This window comes from Corvus brachyrhynchos, unplaced genomic scaffold, assembly GCF_000691975.1.
Source record: "Corvus brachyrhynchos isolate BGI_N302 unplaced genomic scaffold, ASM69197v1 scaffold188, whole genome shotgun sequence".
NCBI lineage: Eukaryota > Metazoa > Chordata > Aves > Passeriformes > Corvidae > Corvus > Corvus brachyrhynchos.
In genome coordinates, this window is record NW_008239647.1 from 1,626,321 (window position 1) to 1,637,661 (window position 11,341).

General features: G+C 35.5%; 1 protein-coding gene across 1 annotated transcript in view; it reads left to right on the top strand.

Moving 5' to 3' along the window:
• The first annotated feature begins 79 nt into the window (after positions 1-79).
• Positions 80-11,341, top strand: part of BTBD9 (BTB domain containing 9) — a 114,154-nt gene continuing 102,892 nt past the window's right edge. The window contains exons 1-5 of the mRNA XM_008639831.2: positions 80-451; positions 4,769-4,979; positions 5,564-5,927; positions 7,526-7,790; positions 9,616-9,835. Coding sequence (XP_008638053.2) covers positions 370-451; positions 4,769-4,979; positions 5,564-5,927; positions 7,526-7,790; positions 9,616-9,835 — 1,142 coding nt within the window. The 5' untranslated portion in view covers positions 80-369. The remainder of the gene's footprint in view (positions 452-4,768; positions 4,980-5,563; positions 5,928-7,525; positions 7,791-9,615; positions 9,836-11,341) is intronic.

Below are 11,341 nucleotides of genomic sequence, written 5' to 3' on the forward strand. Positions count from 1 at the left end.
GGAATGTCAAGATGAAATTTTTGTGGCTTAAAATGAACAAATGAATGGCAGTATGTTCTGTGATGGTTAAAAATATGAATGGTCAAAATTAAATTATGATGACTCAGAAAAGAAATTCTATTGCCGTATTCTAACGGTTTTAGAAGTTTTCTCATGAAATTGAAGGTTTCTAAAAGAATTTATTTCCACAAAGTTTGAATTGAGAAATACACATCTCTCTCACTTTCATCATAAGGCTTTGTGCTCATGGTTTCTGATGGTGTGTATTTCATGCATTGTTCCAGGAAATGGTCCAGTTGTTGCTGTGCAGCTGGATGTTGCTGAATAACGTTTCTATGAGCTTGCTGTTCAATCTGTCTGTTGTTCAGAATGGCGAAGAACCCTAATTTCCCGGAAGCCGGGAATCTGCCTACAGGCTACGTTCACTGTAGGTCTTCAGACAGCTTCACTGGTGAGTGGACCGATGTGTTTTCTTGAGATTTTAATGGTTTTGTTGTATGCCATTTTAAGCAGGTTAATTTTATATACATGTTAATAAATAATCTGCACTAATATATTGTTCTTTGTACTTAGCTAAACTGACTCCTGCTCTTCTGTCACAGGAAAGCGTCTGAGCGGAATGTAAAACGTTGGCACTACAGCACTTAAGTGACAGGAATGTGTTTGCAGATGAGCAGGGCATAACTTCCCATATGCTTGGAGTCAAAATATTTTTTGGTACTAAATTGCTGTTTTCGAATGCTGTGATTGGGTGGTGTGGTTAGTTACCATTAATGTTACCATCTGCTTTCCTTTTAATCCTTTCACAACAGAAGGGTTGGAGATGAGACTTGAAAGTTCTGTGAATTGCACTTACTCAAGCTTTCATATTCTGTATTTATAAAGTCATAGGGGTTGATTATGTTGTTTGTATTTTTGGCTACTAAGTATCAAAACTTTTTTGGTTTTCTGTCAATTTTCACTCAGTTTCAACTTTGTTATTGTTACTTAGAAGTACAAAGGAGCTACTGTAGCAGCGGTTCTGACAGAATTGTTTACACTCTGAATGTTGAAGTATTTACAGAAAATTTCTGTTTCCTGAGTTGTTTGTTTATTGTGCCTGAACTCGGGAGAACAAATTATTTTTTATAAAAAGACATATGTGTATCCATTGGAAATACAAACCATAGGATTTGAACCAGTGGTATGTTTGAACAGTAGTGTTACTGTTACACCTATTGTGTTCTGGGAGTCTGTGGTAATAGACATTGAAACTAAAGTAATACTTTGCTAGAATTTATTTACAATATATGAAGTAATTATGATGTAGTGAATTACAAAAAATTGAGATGCTACTCAAGTGCCATCCAATAAAGTGAGAACCAGTTTTTAGATAAAAGAGCAGTGTAAGAGTATTACATTTAAGAAAATTCCCTTTGTGTATTTCTGATAAAAGTATTATCTTGCTAGGTACAAACTAGAGGATGTAGGAATTAGTTGTTTTAAAGGTATGAAATTATTTGCTCAGTGTTTATAATCCAGACATACTTCATGAAAAAATTAATTCTAGCAATAATCTGTTTACTTGCATTTATTTCTAAAGTTTAGATGGAGGTAGGTATCAGTTATGTAAGCATTCTTCACTCACTTGATATAAAATTTTTCTTCAAATTATTCATGATTAATTTCTTACATTCAATCTTCTATGCCTTGTAGAAAAACAACACTTCCATGCTTCTTTGAAGCAGCACTGCTTTTCAGAGGATTCTTGAGTGTTAAACTAAATGAGGGAGGGAAGAGACTGAGTGCTGATCTTTCAGTGCAGCTTCTAGTTATTTAGTAAGGATATCTTTGCTGTTTTGCTGTTGTTGCTGCATTTTCTAGCTCTTGTTTTTGTATCCTATAATATGTTACAGATTACTTACTGAGTAGAAATACAAGAAACTGAAAGCTTAGAGGGGGTGAAATTACCTAGTATTGCATGCTGCCTTATTGTAATACTAGGCTGCATTTTTCACATGCTCACTCTTGAATAGCGTGTCTTTCAGTGGGGTCAGAGAAGTGGTTTTGTAGGCCTTAGGACCTAACAAATGCCTTTTCAGACTGTTGCCTTTCTAATGGTGCCTTGAAATCACTGAGAACACTGTTTTGTTTGTTTATTTCTGTGTCATATCCAAAGCTTCAGCAGCTGACTCCTGAGGCAGTTAATTAGCTCTGAATACCTCCTGGAAATAGGTTATGGTGCTGGCAACAGGCTTGTAAATGGCATTTTCTTGAACTGCCAGGAAGAGTAAGCACCTGTATTCTCTGAAAGGGTGATGTTTGATGACAGAAGATGTCAGATGGAGCTTCAGGAAGGGTTTTGCCCAAGTTCTTAGCAGCATCCATTTTTTTTTTTTTTTAATCATAGATGGCACTTTTGAATAACAACTAGAAAAATACACGTTTAGCTATACAGGGAAGTTGTGAGCTCATAGCAACTTGGCACAACTAAAGAGGTTATTATGTTTTACTTCCTCAAACAAGAAATGCACAGATTGCTTTAAGGGTTGTCTGAGTTTGTACCATTAATTAATCCAGCCTAGGAAGATATGAAGTCATGTATTATTTGGTCCTATATTTTGAAGGCAGGACTGTCTCACTGGTCTGCTTTATATGAAAAATCCACAATACAGACAAAGCTTGTGTTGGAAGTCTATGTTGGTGTGTTTCTTCAATATACTGGTGTTACCCATAGTGCACAGAAAAGGCATGAACGTGATTTTGTAAAGGTGACAGTGCCCAACACTTCGAGTCGTTCAAGCATTTGAAAGGCCTCCTCGGCTTGTAGCCATCATTTGAGTCCTGTATTTCCTGTGCTCAGCAGGTTTGTGTTTGAAACTGATGGATTAGAATAGTACATGGAACCAGCAATTCAGAGAGCATTACACATCAGAACAAATTTGCCTTGCTGCTTAGACACAGGGCGATTTCTAAATTTCTACTTTCATTGCTTGCTGTTGTTCAGCATCTTGATGTTCATAAGGACTGAACATCCTCAGTTACTAGCAAGTGTTCTCACTTCAGACTTTGCCCTCTTACATACAAAGATTCTTGTTTAGACAGAGGTTTATGTACCCTTGAGAGGGAAGTGTGCTTTTGATTTTATTTGTTTATTTAACCGTAAATAGAAACAATTTCCCTTGAGCTTTTCACCCTGTTGGCACATGACAACATCCACAGCTACTGAAAGGAAAGTTAATGTGCAGCTGGTGGCATTCCCTTCTCTTCACTACTTTTACAGTCTCTCAGTTTCATTCAGACAGTACCTGTTCTTATTTTTTAGAGACAAGAGTGGATTCAGGAAACAAAGTAGAATGTAGTAAAAACTGGAAATAAAAATAGATTTTAAGATTAAAATGTGCCAATATTTGTACATGAAGTATCATAAATCAGCTTACTCAATCAATAAAAGTTTAAACTAACAGAAGAGAGATAATACAGAGTTCCTTGATGATGTGTAATTCATATGTAGTTGGGTTGCCTGACTATTGCAAATGAAGATCAACAACAGCAATTATGGGTGTGGTATGAAAGTCTTTAAGGAGTACCGACACCTGAGATTGCAGCTGAGTAACAAATACATCTCTTTGTTTCCTCCCTCGGTGTAATAAAAAGTTTTCTATTTTGAGGGCATTTCAATTTTACCGTTGTCTATAAACTCTCAATCAATCATGTTGTGGTAAGTAGTATTGCTGGTAGAAATAGATGCTGCTGGGCTGATGTTGGTTAACCTTGCTTGATAGAAAGTAAATGTTACTGGAAGCATAAATCTAAATTATCTTAACTAATTGTAAATTAACCAGTGCAAGTGGAAGAAATAGTCTGTTACTATGAAAACCCATGAAAATTAATTTACTTTCGTGTCAGGATAGAAGAATGACTGTACAGTATTCTGTGTTCCCATGGGTTAGGCTGCCTTCAGTATCTTGGCCATTGTTCCTGGTTGTGTGCTGTAGTGGCTACACAAGCGTACAGCTTCTAATTCAATGAGCAGAGACAGCCAGTGGAAACCTGGGCGTTTGTTCCCATTTGTGCTGTGATCTATTACTGATTTAGTATGCTGTATTTTTCTTAAATTTTATTTTCTATTTCTATCACTTTTTTTTTAGTTTAAGTTGAAGTTCTTTGCGACTGTTTCCACAATATCTTGATTTTGGGTTAAGCATTTCCATGTGTTAAAAGTGCAAATAATAACCCCAAGTGCATCTTTTTGTTTGGTTTTTACATATTTTCTCATAGTATTTTTACAGTAGAACCTAAAAGTGTATTTCTGTCATGAATATTTGACTTGGAAGATTTACGTGTTAGGTGTGTGCAAGGTATGGTGTCATAATTTTCTTGGTGCTTGTGGTACCTTTCTTCAGCCCTAGGTATCTGCCCATTTTGAAAAGTTGCTAGTAAATGGAGCATGGAAGATGTCTCTGAAAATATGGATGGTTAACTGAAACAGCTAACTGATTTTTAAAGAAAAGTAAACCGAAGTGTAACAATAGATGCCGATATAAGACCTAAATTTGCCTGGAGATGCTCTTGCCATTGAGACTACAGAAAGCCTCTGTTGCCAAAATAAACCAAAACAAAGAAAAGCTAAAACCTGTTGTGAATGAAGAAGAAACAAAAGATATGCCTAATGCGTTAATCTATATTGTATATTACTGGGCAATCTCCTAATTTTATGATTGAGGTATTAGGGGGTTCTTCATATTTTTTGCTCTGTGTAATACTGCTTGTTTTCTTTGTCCTTTAGGCTACCAGTATCACCATCCCTCCAAGATGAGTAACAGCCATCCACTTCGTCCTTACACAGCTGTGGGGGAGATCGACCACGTTCACATTCTGTCAGAGCATATTGGTGCTCTAATGAACGGGGAGGAATACAGCGACGTTACCTTTATTGTGGAAAAGAAGCGTTTCCCGGCACACAGAGTGATCCTGGCTGCTAGATGCCATTATTTCAGGTGAAGTAAGGCTTTTTGTCAGGCTCACAGGAAATTTTTATGCAGATGAGATAAACATTATTTCTCTATGAACTTTTCAGGGTGTAATCATCTGTCCATTGAGTGTGACCTTTTCTGTGTGAATGTTTCCCAGCACATCAAATCATTTTGTTCAAATAGAAAAAGATAAATACCATGTCACAGTGTTATTCTTTTGACCTTCATTAAATTGGATTTTGAAGGTAGTTTCACAAATTCAAGAGAAAGATCGCTTGAGAACAGGAAGGTACTACTGCAAAATTGTTTTGATTTCTCAGAGTATAACTGGTGTGCTTCTATGGAATATACTCAATTAGCAAGTTTCATTTTGATGAATTGGAATTGAGAAGAGGTTTGGCTGAAAAAGACTAGAATATATATTTTAAAACTAGGAATAATACTAATCCAGCTTTTTTTTTAATATAAGAGCTGGGCATTTTTCAATAGAAATGTATTTACTAAAGCTTCCTGGTAATCTTATTCCAGTGAATTTTCTCAGAGAGTTAAGCTACTAACCTAAACTAACCTAAACTAAACCAAACTAAACTAAACTCTCTTCCTTACAGAGCATTATTGTATGGAGGAATGAGAGAATCTCAGCCTGAAGCAGAAATTCCTCTTCAGGACACTACTGCAGAGGCATTTACCATGCTGTTGAAATACATTTACACTGGTCGTGCTACACTACGAGATGAGAAAGAGGAGGTTCTTCTAGACTTCCTAAGCCTAGCACATAAATACGGATTCCCAGAACTGGAGGATTCCACGTCTGAGTATCTTTGCACAATACTCAATATTCAGAATGTCTGTATGACTTTTGATGTTGCCAGTCTTTATTCTCTTCCCAAACTAACTTTTATGTGCTGTATGTTCATGGATAGAAATGCCCAAGAGGTCCTCTCCAGTGAAGGTTTCCTGTCACTTTCTAAGGTATATGTTTTGTTTGCACTTTTTTCCGCCAGGACTGTTTATTTTAATGTGCGTACAATTTTGTGATGAAATACTAATGGGGGCACCAATTAAAAACTTGTGTTAGTTCATAGCTCTCATTTTATACTAGTGAAACTGTGATGGTTAGAAATATTCAAGACAAGCTGAACTGAAAATTTTGGTAATCTGTTCTGAATTTTTTAGGTATTGACCAGTCAGTATAGCTAAATATAGTAAATCTAATGGTGTGTTCTAGAAGATGGCAGCAGGAAATCTAATCTTAATTTGTCTTATTTCATGTCTTCCTGATATAATTTGGCTTCTGAATGCTGCACAGGGGAAGTCAAATATAGACTTGAATATGACAGGAGATACTTCGTTCTATTAATTTCTTGATACAGACTTCTTTAATGATGGGTGGTTTTCTGCTGTATAAACTAAAGCATTCTGGAGATGACTGTGATTTATATTGCTGATTGTCATCGTGTTCTGAACTTGCAGAATATGGTGGTGTGGTAGAGTGCTTTGGGTTTGTGTGTTCTTTTTTTTGTTAGATGTGTAAATATTTGTGACGGAGTCAGGCTGTTCTATGAAGTTGAAATTTTGCACTTACTCCGGCAGGGTCTTTGGGCTGGACATAATAGTGACGGAGTGTTTTCAAGTAGTGTTTGTGTGAAGCAGCAGAGCACCTGGAATGAGTGATGCTTTAATTGGGGGTTTTTAAAGTGATTTTTCTTAGTGGAAAAGCTGTGAAGGGTTTATTCCTTGAATGAGTATACAGCACTGCTCTGCTCACTTACCTGTTGTATAAGGAAAAAAGATTTTTTTCTCTCTGTACTTTGTCATGTCGGTTTGTTAAATCTGAGCTCTGAGAGCATGTTATCAATAAAGAAATGAGCAAACATCATTCATCAGGAAGTGCACACTTTGATGTCTTTGGCATAGCCAGTCCTGGTATATCTGAGAGATCTTTCCTTTTTCTAGGCAAGCTCCTGATTATTCTACTACCTAAGTGAAAATCAAAAAGCTGTTTGATTATTTTTGTTCTCATTTTGCAGTTAGTCAGTTTTCTACATGAATAAGAGCCACTGGAGTTCTTACCTGCTGATTCTTAGTTGGCACCAAAAGACAGAGGGAAAGATTGTGACAGACAGAAATCCCAAGTAGTTAGAAATGGTTAAAAAAAGTGATTCCAAGCAACACTTTTTTTTCTCATCAGTGTTCTTATAGCAATCTTAAGTTCAAAGGAATATTTTGAACATACTGCCAAGTCCCTAAATCTTGTAGTGTTCCAAAGTAAACTTGAACTACTGAATGGTATTATATTGATTTGATTAGTTCTCTACATTTCATTTTCTTCTAGTGGTTTTGTAATATTGCCTATTATTTTGGTCATGGATTCTGTAATTCTTGCATAACTAAAACAAGCTACAATTTCAGGGAGTCACTCCTTTAAAGATTATTTTTAATAGCTACAATTTAAAATAGCCGTTAACTTTTTGCCGTATTTGAATTTCCCTTGATTAAAAAAATAAAACTAAAATTAATTTCTGTTTATTTAGGGGGTATATTTTTTTGTTCTTATTTCTCTTTTCCAGGCTGCTCTTTTAAGTATTGTGCTGAGAGACTCATTTGCAGCTCCTGAAAAGGACATTTTCCAAGCTTTGATGAACTGGTGTAAACATAACCCCAAGGAAAACCATGCTGAAATCATGCAAGCAGTACGTTTGCCACTAATGAGTCTAACAGAACTACTGAACGTTGTAAGACCTTCTGGATTGTTGTCACCTGATGCCATCCTAGATGCTATTAAGATTCGTTCTGAGAGTAGGGACATGGACCTCAACTACAGGGGCATGTTAAGTAAGCATCAGATTTTTTGTTTGTTTCCTTCAGACTGTAGTTCTGTGGAGGATGTGGTTAATTTGTGCTTTGAGTTTTCATTTATTACTGTGTGTTATAAAAGGCTTACAATATGAAACATATTGTTACGTAACTGTTCATGCCGTTTTTATTCCTTTATATTAGTCAATTATTTTCTTGCTTTGTATCTCAGATATTGCTCAAACATGAATGTAATACCATTTTCCTAGAGGAAGTGGTAATTTAGTAGAAAAGGTTTTACAAAAACATGGAAAATAAAAATGAATTGGCTGTGAGATAAATGATATTTAAATGATTTTATGTTGATGGCGACTTGTTTTCTTCATAAATATTTTCATAATTTCTCCACTACTTACGACTTTTCACTTACTCTTTACCTGTTTGTCTAAACAGTTAAACAAGTCTCTGAAATTGTTTTAGTGGAAGCCTAAGAAATGTAAGAAGCCTTGTATTTGACTTTTTTTTCTGTGCTCTCTGTTAATTCAACAATAGTATATAACACTCAAGCTTTAAAAAGATATTGTTAGCCATCTAATGTGTGATTTATAGGGAGAATTTGGCCCACAGTAAAAATTAAGTTAAATGTTCTTTAAGAGCCTGCGCTGTATTCTCAGTCATGCATGATGAGCACGGAAAACTACTGCTATCTCAGAATTGCATATTCTCTTTGTTCTCCCTTAGAAGTTACAGTTATTAATATTTAACCATATGAGTTAATATTAGGATATTGTAAAAGTCTTCTCATGCAAGACATTCTGTTGACATTGCAGTAGATAAATTTGAATAAGTCAAATGGTCTTTTCTGGCTTCTTTTCTGGATATATATCTCCACAATAACATGCTCCTAATCGCAGCTTTTCTGAGAGTGGAATTTCTTTGTTGTTTTAGTACTCATTCAGAACCTTGGAACTTCTTCTATTTGTGGAAACATTGACGACCACTTACCACTTCAAATTCTGTTCTTTATATGTCAAATTTTTAACACCCAGTTAAAATTCATGCTTCTGTTGCCAACCTGCCTGAAAAGTTTGGGGTAGCTTTTCATCATTTAGCTTTCAGATCATATTTTCTAGGATCTCTCCTCAAAGATGGCTGTTAAAAATGTCTTTTGAAGAGGGTAGTTTACAGAGTGTTGTTTTGTAGCTGAAGTTAGGGATCGTTATCCCCAGTTAGCTTGAAGGAAGATGTTCCTAGGACACAAGCTTATTACTGTGAAATATTGGCATAAAAAACTTGCTTTTCCATCTGGGTTCAAAGCCCAAGTATCCAGAAGTTTCCCACTTCATTTGAGTTCATTTACCTTTGCAGGGTACTGGAAGCTCATATAGCTATCGAAGGAGCATGTGTGGCTATACTGCTGTATACGCCACTCTGCAAATTCATGATGCATCTTGAACATTTGATACACATCTTGTACATTTAAGTTTCTTCCACTTAGGAGGAGAAAAATCCAATAAAACCCAAACCAAAAGCAAACAACAGTTGACAGGTGCAACAGAATTCTGTAAAATCATGAAGGGGACTGCTACATAATATCACAACTACATAATTATCAGTAAATTAGCACAACTTTATTACCATAAAACATGTAGGAGATACCAAATGAAACTGAGGAAGCTAAATTTTCTTAATTCCTCTTTTTTTTCTACTTTTCTTCTTTTTTTTTTTTCCCCTAGAGGATGTGTTTGCAGCCAAGAAAGGATACTACCAATAATCTTTGGTCTGACCTAACAGCGTTGATATCCAGAACATTTAATTCGCAGTATGAGAGTGCAAAATTTAAGCAATTATTTCCTTTTCTTAGTACCAGGGGAGAATATTGCAACAATGAAATATGGAGCACAAGTTGTGAAAGGGGAGCTGAAGTCTGCTCTTTTAGATGGAGATACTCAGAACTATGACCTGGATCATGGCTTCTCTCGACACCCGATCAACGACGACTGCCGGTCCGGAATTGAAATTAAACTAGGCCAGCCCTCAATAATCAACCACGTACGAATTCTCCTGTGGGACAGAGACAGTCGGTAGGTGCCAAGGTGACATAAAAAGGGAAAGTAGTGCATTTCGTACTGGTGATGATGTAGCAGTGCAAACTATAAATTAAATATTTTCTGGAAAGAGCATGATGGTGTTGGAGATGACTATTGCAAGATTTATTTGAAAAAACCCTGATTTTTAAATGTAATTCTGGTTACTTACACACCAGACCGTATTTTGAGATGTTAAACTACCTTAAAATATTTAAATATTTTTTACATCTTTGCATTTCAAACGTTGAAATTTTTTTTTTGTTCCAATTTTTTCAATACATCAAAACCATTAAGAAATGGCACACTTTGACAATAAGATTGGACTTGATCTTAGAGGTCTTTTCCAGCCTAAATGATTCTGTGATTCTGTAATTCAGAGGTAATAATTTAGTAGACAGCTCAGCAGTTATTCCTAAGCTATTAAAAACAGTAAAACAGGCTACTTACACATTTATTATATACCTTATCACCTTTCTGATAAAGAATTAATTTTATTTTCAGACTAACAGTTTAGAGTTGTAGAACAGTTGCATTTTGCTTTTTCAGATAAGCCATGTTACTTTAGAACAGGTTGTATAAAAGTTTTATTTAGGGTGGGATTTTTGTAAATTTAAATTCATTTTTAAATATGAATTAGTTACTAATAATTCAAAACCAATTTCATTAAGTTTTAGCTATTTAACTGTTTCAAATAAGTTCTCCTACTTCAGTTCAACTCAAATTTGTTTCACCTCTATTTCTTTTGTTAAGATTAAAAAGTAAATCTTTGATGGTATAAGGAACTGCTTCATATAGTATTATACTAGTTGTGTCAGAAGATCAACCAAATTTATGAACCAATTATCAACCAAATTTATAAAATCTGAAACAGTATTAGAGATATATTAATAATAAGTTCTCTAGCAATTTTTGGAGAACTTATATAACTGGTAAAATGCCCCTCATCTGCAAGGCATAAATTGGCATCTGCTGAAACTTAGGGAAAAAATGTTTTTCTTGGGACAACTTCTTACAAAGTTATCTGTTGCTTGGTGTCCTATGCACTTTGTCTGAAATTAGTAGAACAAACTATTGTTGCTGGCAGAATGTCAGACTAGGTGCATCTCTACTCTAGAGATTTTTGTCTTCATAAGATACTGAGGGCTCAATGGTTTAGGATCTAGTTTCTGTGTCATCCTGATTTTTAAAATTTTTTCTTTTTGAATCCTCTTGATTTCTGTGGAAAGTTTGCTATTGGACTTTCTTTTGCTTCCTAGCAGGTATAGTACTGGACTTAGCACTGTGTGTCCTGTGCAAGGCCAGGAGTTGTACTTAGATCATCCTAGGGGGTCCCTTCTAATTCAGAATATTCTGTGATTCTCTGTTCTATGAATTGTCAAGCTTTTTCCCCTCCAGTAACTCAACTGTCTAAGATAAATGGAAATGGAGGCATTTGGAGTACTTGGTCCATTTGTGGGCTCCTCAGTACAAGATATTGACCTGCTGGAGTGAGTTCAGCAG